General features: G+C 43.9%; 1 protein-coding gene across 1 annotated transcript in view; it reads right to left on the bottom strand.

Annotated features, from left to right (window-relative positions):
- ATP2A3 (ATPase sarcoplasmic/endoplasmic reticulum Ca2+ transporting 3) overlaps positions 1-21,042 on the bottom strand; it is a 244,389-nt gene that overhangs the window by 1,344 nt on the left and 222,003 nt on the right. Inside the window, exons 17-21 of the mRNA XM_030222465.1 lie at positions 17,814-17,899; positions 14,339-14,472; positions 10,933-11,050; positions 8,334-8,451; positions 2,978-3,053 (exon numbers count right to left, since the gene is read on the bottom strand). Of these exons, the coding sequence (XP_030078325.1) occupies positions 2,978-3,053; positions 8,334-8,451; positions 10,933-11,050; positions 14,339-14,472; positions 17,814-17,899 (532 nt within the window). The remainder of the gene's footprint in view (positions 1-2,977; positions 3,054-8,333; positions 8,452-10,932; positions 11,051-14,338; positions 14,473-17,813; positions 17,900-21,042) is intronic.

Genomic DNA, 21,042 nt, shown 5'->3' with positions numbered 1-21,042 from the left:
ATGAAAATCGTTCTTCTATTTCCAATAGGATATGGGGCGCAAAAAAAGCACTGGGATGGAGAAATAAAATGCAAAATCTACCTAAGGACACTTGCTAAGAAAAACACCTGCAGACCTTATGTGTCCTTTAATTATAATTAATACTTTTTCCAACTAAAATGGGCAAAGGTTTAGTTAATTTTACAACAAGTGCCTAGGTGGGAGGTCCAGTAGGCACCTATTTTCAGTTAATTTTTATAGTAAAGACATATAAAGAGGGGCATAATCGAATGGGGCCGGCCATCTATATGGGCGGCCATCTCTAAAGCCGGCCCCAGAAAGCGTCATACCCGAACATATTATCGAAATAAGATGGTCGGCCATCTTTCATTTCGATAATACGGTCGGGGCTGGCCAAATCTCAACATTTGGACTGGTGTTAGAGATCGCCGCCATTGGTTTCCCGCCAATAATGGAAACTAATGGCGGCCATCTCAAACCCGGCCAAATCCAAGCCATTTGGTCATGGGAGGAGCCAGCATTTGTAGTGCACTGGTCCCCCTCACATGGCAGGACACCAACTGGGCACTCTAGGGGGCACTGCATTGGACTTCACAAATTGCTCCCAGGTGCATAGCTCCCTTACCTTGGGTGCTGAGCTCCCCCAAAACCCACTCCCCACAACTGTACACCACTACCATAGCCCTTAGGGATGAAGGGGGGCACCTACATGTGGGTACAGTGGGTTTTGGGTGGGTTTTGAAGGGCTCACATTTATCACCACAAGTGTAACAGGTGGGGGGGGGGGGGGGTTATGGGCCTGGGTCCGCTTGGCTGAAGTGCACTGCATCCACTAAAAACTGCTCCAGGGACCTGCGTACTGCTGTCATGGAGCTGGGTATGACATTTGAGGCTGGCATAGAGGCTGGCAAAAAAATGTTTTTTATTTTTTGGGTGGGAGAGGGTTGGTGACCACTGGGGGAGTAAGGGGAGGTGATCCCCTATTCCCTGCGGTGGTCATCTGGTCAGTTGGGGCACTTTTTTGAGACTTGGTCCTAAAAATAAATGGACCAAGTGAAACCGGCCAAGTGTTCGTCAGAGCCGGCCTTCTTTATTCCATTATCGGCCGAAGCCAGCCATCTCATTACCATGCCCCCATCCCGCCTTCCATACCCTGCCGAAACGCCCCCTTTAACTTAGGTCAGCTCCGCAACGGAATGCAGTTGAAGACGGCCAAAATCGGCTTTCGATTATATCAATTTGGCTGGGTTCATAAGATGGCCGGCCATCTCCCGATTTGTGTCGGAAGATGGACGGCCTTCTCGTTCGAAAATAAGCAGGAAAGGCACCTATGTGTGTGTAAAATTTTCCCCACAAATCCCCCAGAAACTGTAGCTATAATGTAAGTTAAAATATACCTGCTGAACTGCACAAGGAGGTGTGTATTTTCTAACTTTAGTGTTTCCCAAGTTGATCCTGGAGTACCCCCTTGCCAGTCAAGTTTTCAGGATATCCACAATGAATATGCATGACAATGATTTGCATACACTGCCTCCATTATATACAAATCTCTTTCACGAATATTCATTGTGGATATCCTGAAAACCTGACTGGCGAGGGGGTACTCCAGGACCAACTTATGTATGAACTCCGTGACACCCCCATACTTATGAAATTACCCCAGTATATAAGTATGCACTCTGACAGGTAGGCGAATGCTTATAAGTGACTGGAATGTAGGTATGTTTAGGGGTGGCGTTTGGATGGAGTGCTGGGTGGAGTCACAAAGTATAAAATGCACACCTTGATGCTTGTGTGTGGCTGATATATGTATGAAGGTGTATATTTTAAACCAATCATGTGTATTTCCTGTATCTGCTCACACTCCACTCAGACTCCAACCCTGTGGGTTGCTTACAAGCATGCACCTACCAGTCAGAGCACATACTTGTACATTGGGATAATTAGAAAAGGTATATAGGACTAGATTCTATCAATATTGTTGAAAAAAATCTGTTACTGAAAAAAAACCTGAGCGCTATAAGCTGCACCTAAAGTTAAACTGCGGCTTATAGAACAGCAGTTAAGTCCTGGGGGGGGGGGGGGGGGTGTTGCGTTTAAATTTAGGCACGTCCATTTGCACCAATGAAAATGTGGTGCAAATAGCCCCCTTATTCTATAATAGTGTGCGTAACCTAAAACCACACCCATGATGCACCCCAAACCACCCATGTCCCATTTACGTGTCCCCTTTTACGGACATGCATAAAATTTAGGCATAGATCACGCACCTAAACTTAAGAACATATATTGTAACTGATTCCAATTAGTGCTAATAAGAGCTTGTGAAAAAGCCAATTTGTGGCACTAATTGGCTAATTATTCAATTAAGGTGCACAGGCAATTTAGGCACACACCCAAATTTGCACGTTCATGTCAAAGCACCCTTTATAGGGGGATAAAGGTTTATTTACCTCTATAAAATTACCCACAGAGCATGGCATGAGAAGACAAACAAACAACAAATATTAAAAATTATGGGGCCCTTTTACTAAAGCTTAGCCTATGCTAACGGACATTAGTATGTGCGAAGTACCATGTGGCCATAGGACTAAAATAGGATACACAGCATTAATGCACACTGTCCATTAGCATGCTCTAAGCTTTAGTAAAAGAGCCCCTATGTGGGATACTGTAATCCGTACCCTAAACCCATCTCTGGGAATACCTCCACTCAATATACTTTTACCCACTGGGAAGGCTGCTAAGTATTAAACAGCCATTTACCCATGTAAATACCTTTTGGAGACTGTCTTCCCTATAAAAAGATTAGACTAATATTTCATGATGACTCGGAGGCAAGTTGGCAACTCTGGGACTGGAAATCTTGCAGCTTCTTGATTCAATAGAATCTGGTTGAGATTCTATTTCTGTCTCCCACATGATAAAATAGTCTGATGTAAGCAGAAGCCAATGGATTGATTTAACACACACTAACCTGGTTTGATCTGGAGTTCTGCAGGGATTCAGTGAATGCCTCCCATCCCACGCCTGGCTTGCTGCTCTGAGAATTCCTGGTGAAAGATGGAACAAGGACATTGAATATTTCTACTTGGTACCTGAAGCTAGAGGGAAGAACAAGTAGAAAGAACGCTGAGGAAAGGGCTTGAAAGAATCACAATTGAAAAAGTCATAATACACTCAGAATTCCCACAAATGAGTTTATTTCTGTTAAAGTTTAATGTGGCCCTCTAGGAAAAAAAAGGATGTCTTATGAAAACAGACTCAATTTGCCTGTATGAGGCAGCACTGAATTTCCAGGTCACAGCTGTTTAGCTTACCAGTTGTGATCACGTATTTTATGTTGTAAAGTTTACCGCTTAGATGTGGGAGGTGCATGGTTGGGACAGGAGTGTGCTTAGGAGTTAAGTGCGCAGGTTATAGGACACTAGGAATCACACGCACGTAACTGCCAATAGTTAGGTATGAGCCCTTACACCAGCCTTTGACCTGGCGTTAAGTGCTCACGCCTAACGTCAGGCGTGAAACTGAAGACTTATCTAGTGTCTATAAGGGCAACTCCACGTGGAACTATCGTTACATAAATCACACCTAGCATGCATCATGTCTGTACCTACATTTTGGCACTTTCTTGAATCTATCTATCCCAATATGTATAATTAGAGAATGACAGGGGGATGGGGTAAACCGTGGTAAATCCATAGTAACGGTATCAATAAGAACATAAGTGTTCCCATACTGGGACAGACTGAAGGTCCATCAAGCCCAGGTTCCTGTTTCCAACAGTGGCCAATGCACATTACAAATACCTGGCAAGATCCCAAAAAAGTAAAACAGATTTTATGCTGCTTATCCTAGGAATAACTCAAAAAATAGTTAAGACCGTCACTCTGTCTCATATGTTAAAATAACAAACAAAATACACAGAGTGTATAAATGACAATGCGGTAGTCTTAAATCCTGTTTGGACTAAGGTGAAAGGGAGTCTCATACAGAATTTATCTGTTGATAGTAATAATGTTTTCACTCAATAGGTGAATATATTACATATGTTCGTGTCATAATCATTGACTCCACCTCCACCAACCCTTTAATAATAACAAAAAGTAACTTGCTCTGTTCTCTTTGTAGCTCTGTTCTCTTTGTATTAAATCTCAGTAGATATGTACTTGTCAAAAAGCAACACACTGCACTTATCTTAGGCGAAAAGGTGCCCTCTTGAATCCCCGACAGGTACCCGTTTCGTACAAACTTTGTCAAGGGGGAGTGGCTATAATTCTGTCGAAGAAAAAGAAAAAATAAAGAAAACAGACGTCAAGTCTCTTATATTTATATATTGACCTACTATTAAACTAAACTATGTGATCGCAAGTACTCTTTGACTCAATTTCCTAACATACTATATAAAATATGTATATGTTTCCTCATATAAGCCATAAACACTGGATTTAAACTTTTTTGAGAACATCTGACGATCCTCACGTATGCACGTTCGACGTAACATCATCAGCTGTTCAGTTCAGATTAGATAAAACGCTATCGCCATTTTGTTCATTTTAAAGGATTGTAACCAGCACATACTGAAGCCTGGGGCATGAATCGGGTAAGCCTTGAACCGCTTTTAAGAAAGACCTTGCGATCACATAGTTTAGTTTAATAGTAGGTCAATATATAAATATAAGAGACTTGACGTCTGTTTTCTTTATTTTTTCTTTTTCTTCGACAGAATTATAGCCACTCCCCCTTGACAAAGTTTGTACGAAACGGGTACCTGTCGGGGATTCAAGAGGGCACCTTTTCGCCTAAGATAAGTGCAGTGTGTTGCTTTTTGACAAGTACATATCTACTGAGATTTAATACAAAGAGAACAGAGCTACAAAGAGAACAGAGCAAGTTACTTTTTGTTATTATTAAAGGGTTGGTGGAGGTGGAGTCAATGATTATGACACGAACATATGTAATATATTCACCTATTGAGTGAAAACATTATTACTATCAACAGATAAATTCTGTATGAGACTCCCTTTCACCTTAGTCCAAACAGGATTTAAGACTACCGCATTGTCATTTATACACTCTGTGTATTTTGTTTGTTATCCTAGGAATAAGCAGTGGATTTTCCTAAAGTCCATCTTAATAATGGCATATGGACTTTTCTTTTAAGAAGTTTCCAAACCTTTTCAAAACCCTGCTAAGCTAACTGCTTTTAACACATTCTCTGGCAATGAATTCCAGAGTTTAATTATATGCTGAGTGGGGATAGGGTCAAAGCTTGTGGGGACAGGGTGGGGATGGAGTTTGAGTTTGTAGGGATGGGGACATACTTTTTCTCCTGTATAATTCTCTAGCAAGCAATAAGAATGTTCCAGGATCTTTATAGGGATGAATTGACATAACAGTATTTGGATAAAAATTTTAAAATATACATGCAATGTTTTTCTTTGGTTATATTGGTTATAGGCCCTACATAATAAATAAAACTGCAAAACATGTTGGGGGGGGGGGGGTCAGAGCTTGCAGGGACAGGGTGGGGATGAAGTTTCAGTTTGCAGGGATGGGGTGGGGAAGGAGTTTCAGTCTGTGGGGACAGGATGGGGATGGGGTCAAAGTTTGCGTGGACAGGGTGGGGATGGAGTCAAAGCTTGCAGGGACAGGGTGGGGATGGAGTTTGAGTCTGGGGGGATGAAGTGAAGATGGGGGGGTCAAACTTTGTACCCATGTCATTCTCTATTGTATAATATGCAGCACCATCACAATGGAAAGCACTGGCAAACAAATGGACAATATGAAACAAACTGGCAGGGGAACAACAGGAAAATAGGATTTGTCATCGGGAAGAATTGGTAGGTCCACTTAGAAATACCTGGGACATTGTAGGTGGGTGCAAGAGTCTGGCCAATTTTCTGAAAAACAAACAGAGTAAAAAGATATCGAATTCATCATGTTCTATATGAGTCTCTGGGATGGGGTGCGGGGTGGGGGGTATTTTTTCTCCAAGGGTTGTGTGGCTGGTATGTTCTACTCGACAAGCACAGAAGAACAAGGAGCCTCTGCACGGGTAAAATCAGTCAAGCACACACAGCGAAAGAGACACAGAGGATGATGAGAAAACGTCTAATGGACTCAAAGAGTTCACGTCAGAAGTTTATTGCACAAAATAACTGGACTCGACACGACTCGTTTCGGCCACAGAGGCCTGGCTTTATCTGTGCATGTCACTGTCCTGATACTGTGTATTTGAGATGAGTTTGTCTGCAATAGTTTCTTCCTCATTGGTACACTGCTCACAGATGTTCTAGTACTTTCAGAAATTGCAATATTTACAAACTGCAGGGAGTCCTGAAGCAGGTCTCTGTGGTCGAAACACAATTTGCGTCGAGTCCAGTTTTTTTTGTGCAATAAACTTCTGATGTGAACTCTCTGAATCCGTTAGACGTTTTTGTCATCGTCCTTCACTGGTATGTTCTACTGCCATTAAAAACATATACTGCCTGAATGTGCTGTATTTATACTGTCCAAGCTCTCAAGTAAGAATGGATATCCTCTAACGAAACAGCACAGTACTATATAAAATATTTCACATGACTGCAGTGCACCTGGATAATAGTTTGCAGTGCATGTTTCAACACAGAGAGGTTAAGTTTAATAGTACTTGATATATTGCCCTTGGATTACTCTTCAGAGCAGTTTACGGGATATCTACCTATCTATCTAGCTACAAAAGGAAGGGAAGTACACCAAGGGTTTCCGGTTCACTCCTTTCTAACATTTATCCTTCCTAACCACTATCTAGCTCTCCTTTAATTATGCCACAAATGATTGTGGAGAATCTCCTAATTTGAGTAACAACATTAAACCAATGAGGGACAGCTCATCTTCTATTGAGGTCCTTTTACGCTGGACATCCTTAATATGCCACCTAAATGTTTTTGTTGGAGGTCACTGAATAAAAGTATAAATGGGTCCATCTGAAGTGACTTGTCCCTTCAAATATAAGGTAACATTTTCTACTGGTAGGCCATGTAACTTTAAATCATAAGTTATCCAGTTAAAGTTATATCCATATGGAGCAGCTTCTAATCCATGTATAACTTTAATTAACTATCAATTTACAAGGATTCCTTTATTTGTGTGCTGCTTCTTGGATACATAAGTTTTCTGTTTAGGGGCTGAATATCGTTCGTGGGGGGGGGGGAGGGAGGGGGGGGAGTTATCAAAGTGTGGTACAAGGCGGGCTTTTACCACATCTTGATTTACCACAAGGGCCACCAAACAGTGGTATTTCAGTACTACAAGTTTCTGGCTCCAATGCTAAATGGGCCTGGGAGCATCAGGCTGCCAAGTGGTGCCCGATGCTTCTGGGCCATCTTTTAAAGGGGCCAACACCGGTCATTAAAAAATGGTGGATAGAGCATTCTTCTCCCCCTCCCTGCCAATGCAGAAGGTCCCTCTTGGGCTCCTTCCCCAATCAAGCCCTCCCCCCTGTGCCAGCCCAACCAGATTTCCCCCAACCATAATGCCCTCCCCCCCCCCCCACAGTGGCTGACCCTCTCCCACCTGCAATTTTCTCCTCACTCAACCACACCCCCCCCCCCCACAAGCAGTAACCTCTCCCCCAAGCTACTTTAGTGGAAATCCTTGGTTTTTAGTGGTGCAGACAGGAGCAATACCCAGTCACTCCTGCCCTCGCCATTGCCTTCCTTCAAAACGACGCCAGCAACCCCTAGTGGCGCTCCTGTTAGTATCGCTAGGGATCATGTTTCCATAAAAGGGTCTACTCTTCTATGGAAACATGGAAACTCTGTCCACTTAGCGATGATTTACTGATGACACACTGGTGCACACTGCAAGCCACTCTATAGTACTGACATAGGTAATGAGCTGCTTTGCATGCATTTTTATGTTTTGCATCTCATTACTATGTAACACAGGATGACCTACTTATTGCTATATAAGGGCACTGCAACCAGTGTTAGAGCCCTTTAACATGTGTTAAGGGGCAAATAATGCAAGTTAGTGCCCTACCACAGCTTGCTAACTACCCTCCTTAAACAGTTAAGCTGCTGATCAGTTATGAAATGTCCCTAACTATGCCCATTTATAGAGCACAAACTTTGTTCACGTAGAGATTTCAAATGACCAAATTTGCAGCACTTGTGATCAATGCCTCTTCTCATGGCATCAGGGCTTTGAATATTGACCATATAACAAGGAGTAACTATCTCCATTAAAATATTTCTGCTAATTCCTACATAATCTAACCATCAAGCAGAAGTTGAGAGCGTACCACGGGAGTCCAGAGAACGGAGTCTTGACTGAGAAAACTGGCTTACCGTCTAGATGGTGGCGGGAGAGGTACTTCAGCCCCTCATCAAGCAGGATAACGGGAAAGGAAATTTTCATGACCATTATCCACTGCGGCCAGCTCAAGGGAGTCACCTGGAAAATGAGCTGCAGGATGGAAAACAGGATATACTGATAGACTCGGAAATGGAATGCTGATAAAAAGTTAATCAACTCAAGCGCTAGCTTGACAAGAGTGGTCAGTCTATGGGAGTGAGGCTGGGGGGGGGGGGGGGGTGCCACAGGGGGCTTTGTGATTGCACTGCACCATGGGCCATCAAGTGCAACAGAGATCAAGCTAAATAGGACAACTCATTCATAGGATCATTGTGGAGGGGAGAACCCCTTGTTAAAATATTTTAAGAAAATAACAAGTGTCCCACTCAGTGCAATACAGCTGGCAGGAGTCCCTTGCTATAAACTTGGCAGTACAGTGCAGCTATGATCACATACAATTCTGTATTTTATTTGTTAAACAGAACGGGCACTATTCCAGCTAGAACTCTGGGTCATAAACACAGAACAAGAAAAACGTGTATTAGGGAATGCGGACCTAATTTTCTAGCAGGGCTCTACACATAGATCATGTCAATGAGGCACTATCTGCCCAATATTCAGCACTATTTAACCAGCCAGGAACAGCTCCTGGCTGGTTAAATTTATTTTTTTTTAATTTTTGTTACATTTGTACCCTGCGCTTTCCCACTCATGGCAGGCTCAATGTAGCTTACATGGGGCAATGGGAGGGTTAAGTGACTTGCCCAGAGTCACAAGGAGCTGCCTGTGCCTGAAGTGGGAATCAAACTCTGTTCCTCAGTTCCCCAGGACCAAAGTCCACCACCCTAACCACTAGGCCACTCCTCCACTCGCTTAAACTGGCTAAGCGCTAATATTCAGCGGGAGAAAGCTGGTTTTCTCTGCTGAATATTCATTGGCTGACCAGTTAGTTTAGCGGCCAGATAAACCCACCTATATAGCAGGTCTCTCTTTGGCCACTATAGCTAAGCTGGTCAGCCGATAAATATCCTCTTAACCAGCTATGTGCATAATGGCCAAAAAACCCTGGAAATTCAATGCTGGTCACCAGATATGGCCCGGCATTGAATTTCCAGGTTTGCGCTGACCGCAGAGCTAACTTCCGTCGTCTGAATATCGGTCCCTATGAGGTCTACCTTAATTGGGATATTGACTGGTTAAATCACTTGTGCAGGGCTATCCGCTGATATTCAGTGGCATTTAACTGTTTAGTGACCCCCACTAATCGCCAAACACGAAGCTGGCAAGTTTGTGGGTGGTCCGGAGGCGGTCGGCATTTATGTAGTTAAGTAGTTATGTAGTTAAGTTAAGTAGTTATGTAGTTAAGGACATAACATAACAACATAATAATAGACATAATGGGTCAGACCAGTGGTCCATCTAGCCCAGTATCCTGCTTCGAATGGTGGCCAAATCCAGGTCACAGGTACCTGGCAGAAACCCAATTAGTAGCAACATTCCATGCTACCAATCCCAGGGCAAGCAGTGGCTTCCCCTTGTCTATCTCAATAGCAGACTATAGACTTTTCCTCCAAGAACTTGTCCAAACCTTTTAAAATCCAGATAAGCTATCTGCTGTTACCACATGCTCTGGCAGCGAGTTCCAGAGTTTAACTATTCTTTCAGTGAAAAAATATTTCCTCCTATTTGTATTACAGTATTTCCATGTAATTTCATTGGGCGTCCCCTGGTCTTTGTACTTTCTGAATGAGTGAAAAATTGTTTCAGTTCTACCCGTTCTACACCACTCAGGATTTTTATTCAGTACTTAACCGCATAAGTTAACAAGACAAACAGGACCACAGAAAACTCAGTCCTATCTCTCTATCTGTTTCAGCTTAGGTGGTTAAATGCTGAATATCTCGCTTTACAGGATAAGCGACAGCTGGCTGTACAAACCCAGATATTCAATGCCAGTGCCTGTGCATGGCCTGGCATTAAATATCAAGGTATTATGCCGACGGCCACCGCCAAAGAAATGCCAACCGCTGCTGGCTGAATATGTACCCCCATGATGATAATTCTATAAGAAGCCACCTAGTTTTACGTGGAAGGAAGGTATACAAATAGTGGTATTTTAGTTATTTACATGGTGGGGGGGGGGGGGCCATGATATGATGACGAATACTTTGATTCTGGGCATGCATACGGGTGGAGATTGGGTGAAGGGTGAGCAGAGCGCATAGGATAACATCTCGGTACCGGCATTTACATCGGTGTCAGTGATTGCATCTGCACAGATATGCAGTTTTGTCCGTTTGCATTAGTATTCTGTAAAGAAAAATAAGTGCCTAGTATTCTTTACAGAATAGGCTTAAAACACATTCCACAACTAGCCTGCCCCTATAACAGAATTACTCTCCACCTCTCTGTGCACATACTTTGCGTGCAATTTTAAGCATATAAACACGTATCTGTGACTGTCTGATAGATTTGTCAAAGAATGATCAAGGCGGTCGGTGCCCCTTTGCAACCTTTTTTTTTGGTATGTTTCTGTAACCCTTCTCGACTTGCAGCCCTCACCAGCGTGTTGATTAAAGTTTCTGTACTCACTGGCATCGGCTTGACGTAGAGAATCAGGAAGTGAAGTGCCATAGACATTATTATGGAAGCCAGCAGCCAAATATTGAGCCAGGGGGGCATTCTCAGCAAGGACTGGTTCTCAGACAGACTGAAAAGAAATCAGAGAACAAGATCCAGCTGCCAAACTAGCTTAAATTAAAAAAACAAAAATACACAGAAACAAAACCTTATCGGCGGTCTGCCTATAAGGCCACACTGTCAGTCATTCTGCAGCCTGAGGATCTATGCTCCAAAACAGAGTATGCTCCTAATTTAGGAGCATAAATTATACTCATAAACTAGGAGAATAAATTTTAGGAGCATGAGCATGTGTGCTTAACAGCAGGTGCAAATGTCTGACCTGAAGCTCCTGCCCTGTCAAACCACGCTGAGCTAACTGTAGAGCCGCTGAATATCAGCTTTAACCCACCAGTCCCTATGTTAGGACACTCTGGGGGGGGGGGGGGGGGTGTAGAGTTTGGGTGGAGCCGCTTCTTTGCTAGTTACTGGCGATATTCAGTCTGCTATCCAGCTAAGCAGATAAACTTAGGACAGGACAGTGTATTTTCTAACAGGGCTCTAACACGTAGATCTGAAAATCAGCTGGTGCCTAGTTAACTTCTGGGTTGATGCACTAATCCAGATATTCAACGCTAGACGCTGGAAATGCCTAGAGGTTAATTTAGGCTGCCGCTCTGACAGGCCGATGGTCAAAAGTAAATGCGAGCGCTTGAGGCCACTAGTGCTGGACTAGCGTCTGCATTTACACAGCACGGTTGATCAGAGGGCATCCGAAGTAAGCTTGCAGGTGTTAGGGTTAAGGCTCTTCCTCCCCCCCCCGGTCCATGCTAGGCCCGGGCTGCCACCATCAGTCCTGGGGGGACCTCCCCCCAATAGCTGAGGCCCTAGTGCCCTCCCAAGTTCCCCCTGGACAGCCCTTGTGTCAGGGGGTTGGGTGCTGGAGGTCGCTGTATGGGGAATGTGGGGGCATTAGGCCACCAGGGCCTTGCATTTTTAGTGGGGGGGTCCAGGGGGTCCCACGGAACTCCAGCTCCTGTGTTTGACAGTCCAGGGTTTTGACAGCCCAGACCTGTCAAACAAGTGCAGAGGATTGTGCCTGAATGCATGCCCAGGCACAATCCTTCCACACTTTCCCCCGATGATCAACGCTAATAATGCACCTAAATTAGCATGTCATTAGTGTTGATCATTGGGGAGTTAATTCCCCGTGCTGTTCCGGCGCTATTTTTAGGATGCTATTTCAAAACAGCGCAGGAAATTGATCATCTAGGCCTGAGTGACTTGCAAGCCACTTACCGTCGCAGGCTGAATATCGGGCCCTATGTGTATAAATTGCGACTTTGCCCACCCTACTGTACAAGTATGTGTCAGCTTGCACTGTTACTACTTTAGGCATGACCTCATTTTATAAGAGCCCATTTGTGCATGCAAATGACTGTTTTATGTCCGAGAAAGCAACAGGGCAATCGATTCACAAACTCTAAGATGGCAACAGAAGGAAGCAGATCAGATGTGCTCTGTGAACACCAGTGAGGTAGGTGTCCTGTTTTTACTTTTGCTGTTATACAGTATGTTTCGTTACTGTGGCTCAGTTAATATGCTATACATGTCTTGGTTTTTATTTGTCACAAAATATTTATGTTTTATGTTTCAAGGTTATGTTGTATTTATTATTATTTATCATGATTTTTACTAATATGTGTTTGTTATGCTTTTTAGCCCCTGAAGAAGCCCTTGTGTGGGAGAAACACAGCCAGTGTAGGCCATTCTTGGTTTGCATGTTACTAATAAAGATTTGTTTGGCCCTTCATCTGATCTGCTTCCAATGACTGTTTTATATGCAAAAATGGTTTATAAATTTACCCTCAGGATATATACACACATTTATACCTCCTTTGGAGCAGGTGGGTGAATTTGCATGCAACAGGGGCGGGTTTTAGGTGGCAATTGTATAAAAAACACATTGGATCTATATTGCTTTTATAAAATGAAGCCATCCAAAAAAACTTCCAGCCAAACAATTGTGTAGAAAAAAACCTTCAAAGGTGAGATACAACCAGCTGAACCGTCACCGTCAATGGTATACAGTCACCATACAGTTGTCATCATCAATCTATTTCATCTTTTTTAAATAAAATATCACATGAAAATGGTTCAATAAATTTAATTGATCAAAAGCTTGATGTATCCAACTAAGTAACGCAACATTGGTCCCTCAGCTATATGATAAGCCATATTGTAGAAAATCTTTAACATCATGTCTATGTTAGTTGAATGTTGTAATGCATGCTTATTAGGTGTATCATTATGCTAACACTGTATTATATCTCTGGTATTTGAATTCCAGTGCTGTCAAATGTGTATATTTTTTATACTGTTTCACAGTAGTTCTATTATTAGGTTTCAATTTACTGTATTCAAGTTTACCTCATTTATTGTATTTATGTTTATTCTTGGTTATTTTACTATTGTGATGCAGTTAACAAAATTGTAAGTTCTTTTGTTAAACTGTACCTGCTGTACACCGCCTTGGGTGAATCTCTTCATAAAGGCGATTAATAAATAAAGAAATAAATATCACAATTCCCTTATCTTTAAGTCCATGGTGAGAAGAATATTATTATTATTTATTGCACTTGTATCCCACATTCCCCCACCTATTTGCAGGCTCAATGTGGCTTACATAGATTTACATAGATTAGAATACACTAACAAGATACATTCTGAGTTCCACAATAAAACATACACATGAATTTAAGAAGAGAGGAAAAAACCACTGCAGACAACTCCAAGGAGAACGCAAACCGCCCGATTCTATAAAAGTCACCAAAAATTGCACACATGCCCAATTTAATTGAATAACAAGTCAATTAGAGCCAATAATTGCCATTTTAACAACCAATTATTGGTACCAATTAGATTTAATTGTAACTTATGTGCCTAAATTTTACACGTGAGTAAAAGAAAAGGGGCAAAGAAACTGGAGGGTCATGGGCGGAATTAAGGCATTCCTAACATTAAGGCATGTTGTTATAGAATAATGGGGATGCATTTCAGTTGATGCAAATGGCCACACCTAAAGTTAAGCGCGAGTCCTGAGCGTAAGTGCTATTCTGTATACAGCACCTAATTTTAAGTGTGGCTTATAGAACAGCACTTTTTTAGGTGCCATATATAGAATCTAGCCCAAAGCGGAGATGGCCAAAAGCGGAGGTGTGACCACAGGTCCGAACGAAAAAGCTCCGCTTTGTGTTCTCCTTTAAGAACAAGAGAACATTCATAGCTGTACAGTTCTGCTCTGTTTGATGTCAAAAATAAACTGGTTAAAAAACCCAGTGGTACCGTAGGACGTTGCTCCTCAGATTCTCATACATACCTGTTGAGGGCATTGCACATTTCGATGGTTACTAGCACCGAAAGAGCCATAGTGGTTGGATATCGAGACTCAAATATCTCACAGTCGACTCCTTCAAAAACTGGGTTATCACTGGTGCACTTCATGAAATTCCTCTGTTGAAAGGACAGTAATTAGCACCAAGGGAGGTGGGTGGACAGCAACTGATGTGACAGTTAAGTTAGTTACAAAACTACTATAGGTATCTCTGACACAAGAAGTGTTTATATAACGCTTAGCGCTGAAATCTAACATGTACTACACAATGCATTTATTTTGTTTTTGCCAAACACATTCTACTTGTAGACATGAAAATACCAATTCTATAAAAGTTAGCTTCCATTCATGTGCTCAAAATAAACATCTGCCTGCCCAAAAGCCGGGAATGCGCTAAGTGGTGTTCCGTAAAGGCCAAATGGGTTCATTCGTGTGGGGGTGTGCTGGACGGGACCGGTAGCCAAGCACACAGGATGCATTCTATAAACATTAAGCGCGTGAATGGCGTGATAAAATGTGCCCAAATTCCTATAAATGGCAACTAAATAACAGAGACGTCTTTTTGACCAGGAGAGTTCGGTGCTGGTTAGTGTTTCAGAGTGTGGTCAGGCCTCACTCATCATCTAATTAACTACCCTCTACATCCCAATTAATACCCACCTGGTTGCTTTATTCCCCTTTCTACCAAACACCATATCCAACCCTCTAAACACCTTCTGCTCCCCCCCCCCCTTTGCCTGCTCATCCCCTTCACCCCATCTCTCTGTGCAACAGCCAGTGTGTGTGTTTGTGCATTTGGCCACTGGAACCTTTCAGACACCCCTTGAGGCAATAGAAGGCACCAGCCAGTCATCCACCTCACACTGCATAGTTCAGTTTCTACAGGCCTTTCCCAGGAGAGGTACTCAAGGCATTCTATTCCCTGGACATAGCACTAAAACTATGACAGACCTTTAAAACCCAATGTGGCATAAATGCACAGGAGGCAAGTCTCTTTCAACTGAAAGGAAGCTCTGTAACGAGGGGCATAGAATGAAGCTAAAAGGGGACAGACTCAGAGGTAACCTGAGGAAATACTTCTTCATGGAAAGGGTGGAGAATTTGTGGAATGGCCTCCAGGTGTAGGTGGTGGAGATGAGGACTGTATCTGAATTCAAGAGAGCTTGGGACAAGTACATAGGATCTCTAGAGTAGATGGCATGGTTGGGCAGACTGGATAGGCCATATAGTCTTTATCTTTGTTTCTGTGTGTCTAGAAGCTCCAAAATTTGAGAGTTTTATGGTGGCAGTCATTTTGGCAATGTCCCTATGCCTGCGACGTCAACATGCATGTCACACAAACATACATGCACATATGACAGTGCACACCAATCCCTGAATACCCCACTACATATAGGTGGTTATATTTGTTATAATATGCAAACTTAATCTGTAAAGGATGTGCCCATTTTATAGATGATTAATATCGAGATTATTGTTTTTGCCAGAGTTCCTGGTATGACTCCTAAAGTTTTCCTCAGAAATATTTCCTCAATTATTACTTTAAAAGGAGTGAAGCCTGTGAAAACTGGGATTACTTTAATCAGTGGGATTTGAATTAGAGACTTAAGTATATGTATTGTTAAATAACTTCTGGTTTTTTAAAGAGAAAGAATGTAATCAGTTGTATTATTTCTAACTAATATTGGACAATAAGTATGTTTTTAATGAAACGATTTGACTATACACCGTATTGGCCTTGAAGAAGCCAACCAGATGATCAATGTGGAATAATGAATTAGATGAGTAATATCTGGGGATAATCAGGTTAAGACCACTTTTTTTTTCTGTTTACTGTTTAATTGATCTCCTTGTCTTGTTTCACTCTCCCTATTTAGTGGCCTAAGGAAGAGAATAGAATTACCTGACTGAAATAATTCCTATAAATTACTTTCTCTGTATTTTCGGCAAGTTGTTTTATCGCTTGTAAAAATTTTAATGGTTATAGATAAAAAATTTTTTTAAAAAAAGGATGTGCCCATTTGACCCTGCCATTTAGGTGAGCCCTCATTACAGAATTGCCCTTCACGTGGGTCAGCCTATAAAAGGTGGTGCCTTTGTTTAGGCACCAGATACTCACATACACCATTAGAATATCAGCATTTACACATACAGACGCACCTGCCTATGTGCTACTCTATAAATAGGTGTGTATCTTCCACAGTGGTGTACCAAGGGGGGGGGGGGGCGGTCCGCCCCGGGTGCACGCTGCTGGGGGGTGCCGCGGCATGCGTCTGCTCTGAGATTGCTGATTTCGCGCGTTCGCTGCAGCTCCCTCTGCTCTGCCCTGGAACAGGTTACTTCCTGTTCCGGGTCAGAGGGAGCTGCAGCGAACGCGCGAAGTCAGGGAACTCTGAGCAGGCGTGCGCTGCGGCACCCCCCCCCCAGTGGCGTGCACCCAGGGGGGGTCCACGCTGCATCGTGGGGGGTGCTGCACCCGGGGGGGCGGGGCACCGCCCCGGGTGTCCGCCCCCCTAGGAACGCCACTGATCTTCCACAGTGTGTAGTCCAAGGGTGGGCACAGACATAGGCAGAGTCTGGGCGGGGGCACAGTTATGTGCGTAACTTATAGAATACTGTAGGTCAGGGATTCTCAACCCAGTCCTTGGGACACACCTAGCCAGCCAGGTTTTTCAGGATATGCACAATTAATATGCACGAGATAAATTTGCATGCAATGGAGGTAGGGTATGCATATTCCTTGTGGGTATCCTGAAAACCCGACCGGCTAGGTGTGTCCCGAGGACTGGGTTGACAACTCCCGCTGTAAGTTACGCACGTTATCTCTGGAACATGACTGGCACAAGTAGGGGCGTCGCTGCTATGGGGCCACGGGGGCCAGGGCCCCCGTAGATTTGGCCCTGCACCCCCTACCGTTCGACCCCCCCCGCCCGCTCACTCGCCATCGCCTACCTCGGCTGGCGAGGACCCCATCCCCCACCAGCCGAAGTCTTCTTCCTTCCTTTCAGGTTTCTGAGTCTCCTTCCTTTCAGGTTTCTGAGTCTGACGTCCTGAAAGGAAGGAAGAAGACTTCGGCTGGCGGGGGATGGGGTCCCCGCCAGCCCAGGTAGGCGATGGCGAGCGAGCGAGCGGGGGGGGGGGGGTCGAGTCGGCGATGATGATGATGGCAGCGATGGCGGGGGGGGGCAGCACCCGGGGGGGGGGGCTAAAATGTGCCCCCTCACCTCGGCTCTGCTCCCCCCCCCCCTACCACTGAAGGTCAGATATGCCCCTGGGCACAAGTGCTTGTGACTTTTACGTGGGTATCTCACTTGTTATGCTAGGATTCTATAAAGAGAAGTAGCTGCCTACTTTCTTTTACAGATAAGTTTGCCTGGCTAGAATCTAAGCATTCCAAATCACCAATGTTTCTATAGAGGGAAGAGATGTAGCAGGTGTTCAGTTTTTTTCCCCCACTTACCAGTTGTTGGAAAGTGACTTGCGGCCCTTCTTCATCATACAGGAACCACCATGTGGCTGCACCTACTGTTGCCAGGCCAACATATACTGCAACCAATAAGAAAAGAGAGTCTGAACGCACTGGGGCGAGAATCAGTGGGAACGCAGACGATGCCTCCTGGTCACATGGAACAGTATCTTCACCCCCCCTCCCACCAGCAAAAGAAACTCTGGTAATGCCAACTTTGTACCATCCTCTTTTTATATAAGCAACCAGTGCCAAATAAAAGACTAGGGAAATCGTCAAAGCACTGAAAACATTCAAAGGAGTAATTTCATATCAAGTTCCTATGTGCCTTTATAAAATAGACAGTCAAAATGATCCCCAATAGAACACAATTTAGATTTTGCTCACACCTTTTTCAGTAGTAGCTCAAGGTGAGTTACATTCAGGTACTCTGGATATTTCTCTGCCCCTGGCGGGCTCACAATCTAAGTTTGTACCTGAGGCAGGCAATGGAGGGTTAAGTGACTTGCCCAAGATCACAAGGAGCAGCAGTTGGGTTTGAACCGGCCACCTCTGGATTGCAAGACTGGTGCGCTAACCACTAGGCCACTCCTCCACATCCCTTGTAGCCTGGCATCTTCATGCTTCTTCCCTCCAACCCCCCCCCCCCCCCCCAGCGTCTCCTTGTATCATTTCTCTCCCATCCCTCCCTGCCTCTGTGGCTCAATATCTCTTCCTCTCTCTCCCCCTCCCCACCCCCGCAGTGGCTCAACATCTCTTCCTCTCTCTTCCCTCCCTCCCTGATCCTGTGGCCCAACATCTTTCTCTCTCCCCTCCACCTTCACAAATTTTTATCCAACGCAAAGGTGTAAATATGTGCATATGTCATGTACTGTATAGGTGTGTGTGTGTGCATTTTATAAAATGTGTGTGCATATCACAACTCCTCCTCCTGCTCTTACTATGCCCTCCTCCCCTCCCCAGAGGAACACTTATACACATATTCAGTCACACATTTTAAAAAGAACCATTCTCTGTAAGACAAATATGCTTTACACATAAAAAGTGCTTTTAAAGTTTGGCCCTAAGAGGGTAATTTTAAAAGCCTTTTCTGCAAGTGAAATAGAGTGTTCAGTGCCACCAAGAGGAGGGGGCAAGATTCCCCAGACCCGGCCTCCAAGGGAGGCCCGGCACCAGGGATTGTCTCTCTCCTGTTCCTGTGTGTTGGGACCTGGGTAGGTAGGGGGTGGTGGCGGCCTCAGTGGGGGGAGGGGCGGGGAGCTGTGGCCTGAGCCCTGCCCTGGCTCCGTCTCTCGGTGGCCCTGAGTATATTAACCAGGTAAATGGCCTTTTAAAAACCTACCTGTTCTATAAGGGGATAAAATATGAGTACAGTTCAATTCAGCATGCATTTTTTTTACCCTCTGTTGGGGAGGGGGGGTTCTAGGTGTAAATGCATTTACATAGGGATAAGCAGTATAAAATGTTTTGTACATTTTTGGGATCTTGCCGGGTATTTGTGACCTGGATTGGCCACTGTTGGAAACAGGATGCTGGGCTCGATGGCCCTTTGGTCTTTCCCAGTATGGCAATACTTATGTGCTTATGCACTCATAGTTTTCATGAGATAATTTTTAAAGATTAAGTAATTTCACTTTGAAAATCCAGCAAAGTTGGCATTGCTGAGTTTAAAGGGGGTTTGGACAGATTCCTGAAGGAAAAGTCCATTGAACATTATTAATTAATTAAACTCTACTTATTGTTATTGCTGATTCCTTATTTTGCATCTTATTCCCTCCAATCCCAGAATGATAACATTTTCTGTACTCTTTCAGTATCTAGGAGTAGCCTTGATTCTACTAGACAATCAGGTTTTGTTTTTTCTATATGCAGCCTGCTATCTGGAACTCACTGCCTATATTTCCCTGAAAGGAATCTTCTTTTAAGAGACTTAAGGTTGGGCTGAAAACATACTTTTCAAATCTGTGTTCTCTCATTATTCTGAATAGGGGACTTGCTGAGCACTGCCAGTGGAAGGCAGTGGTTTTGTGAACTGCAGTCATGGCTTCTTTCTGATCTTTTCTCGATTTGGCATTCCTTTCTGTCTGTTTGAAATGTTTTTTCTTAAAGCTTGCAAACTGCTTTATGAAAGGTGGTACTGCAAAAGCGTGAACGGGTCTGGAGTTTTAGGATATAGGGCAGGAGGGTACATGTGGGTTGTATAGGGTGGTACTTCAGACAGTAGGGGTGTCTCCTGTGGGTGAAATGTCTAATGTGGGAATACAGGTAGGGGTTTATGTATGTTATGGGCACGATGGGGGTGTCATGAGTGGGAAGATATGTACATGACACATCTTGGTATGGGGTATCTGGGGCTGTGGTGCAATAGGGAAATAAAAGGTGGGGTGTATAGACATGTAAGAGACCAAAGAGAGGGGTAACAAGTGCACAGATGTAGGAGAGGCCTAGTCAGAAAAGGGTTCTAACTGAGGTGGTGGTGCAGTGGGGTTGGGGGAGGTATCCGAAGTGGGTTTTCAGGGAGGGTGTGGAGGGGTGCAGTAGAGGTAAGGTGGCCTGTGTTTGTAGGGTGTGTGTGTGTGGGGGGGGGGGTGCAGCGGAGGGTTCACTCTTCACCTCATATAAAACATTTTTAAAGTCTGTGGTCTGGAAGACAGTGAGCATGGCTCACTGATAGTTTGTATCCAGCATATTCTGTTTGGTGCTACGTGATCAGTGAGTTGACAACACATATACAAGTAGGACTCTTCGTTTTGCATTCATTACTTGGTGTATTTATTGACCCCTGATGCAGACGCTTTTTAGCATCGAAACACGGCCTGTGTCGGGTCATTATCTCTGATATAATAAAGACTGTTGGACTCACGTCTCCAGTGGTGAATCGTCTATTAGTCTCTACTTTTGCCTTCTGTGATTTGTCATCGTAGAGAACTTTTCCTGTTCTATATTTTAGACAGTGAGCATGGCCCATACTGCACTTACCTCTGGATGCTGATATTGGACTTCAAATTCTCCCTCATGTGGGCAGGCAGTAGGTTAAGCACTTTATCTTGGGGCTGAATTCTCAACAGTATGCTGCAAGAGCTCACCACTGTTATCACTAGACTTCCGCCTCGCACAGCCTGAGATAAAGTGCTTTGGCACTTTACTTGCTGATGGGCCACTTTAGGAAGTGTTTGAACTGTGTGATTGGGAGATGGCCCCACAGCTACAGGTAATTGCAGTG

This window comes from Microcaecilia unicolor, chromosome 13, assembly GCF_901765095.1.
Source record: "Microcaecilia unicolor chromosome 13, aMicUni1.1, whole genome shotgun sequence".
NCBI classification, from domain to species: domain Eukaryota; kingdom Metazoa; phylum Chordata; class Amphibia; order Gymnophiona; family Siphonopidae; genus Microcaecilia; species Microcaecilia unicolor.
This window is presented reverse-complemented; position numbering and strand designations above follow the sequence as displayed.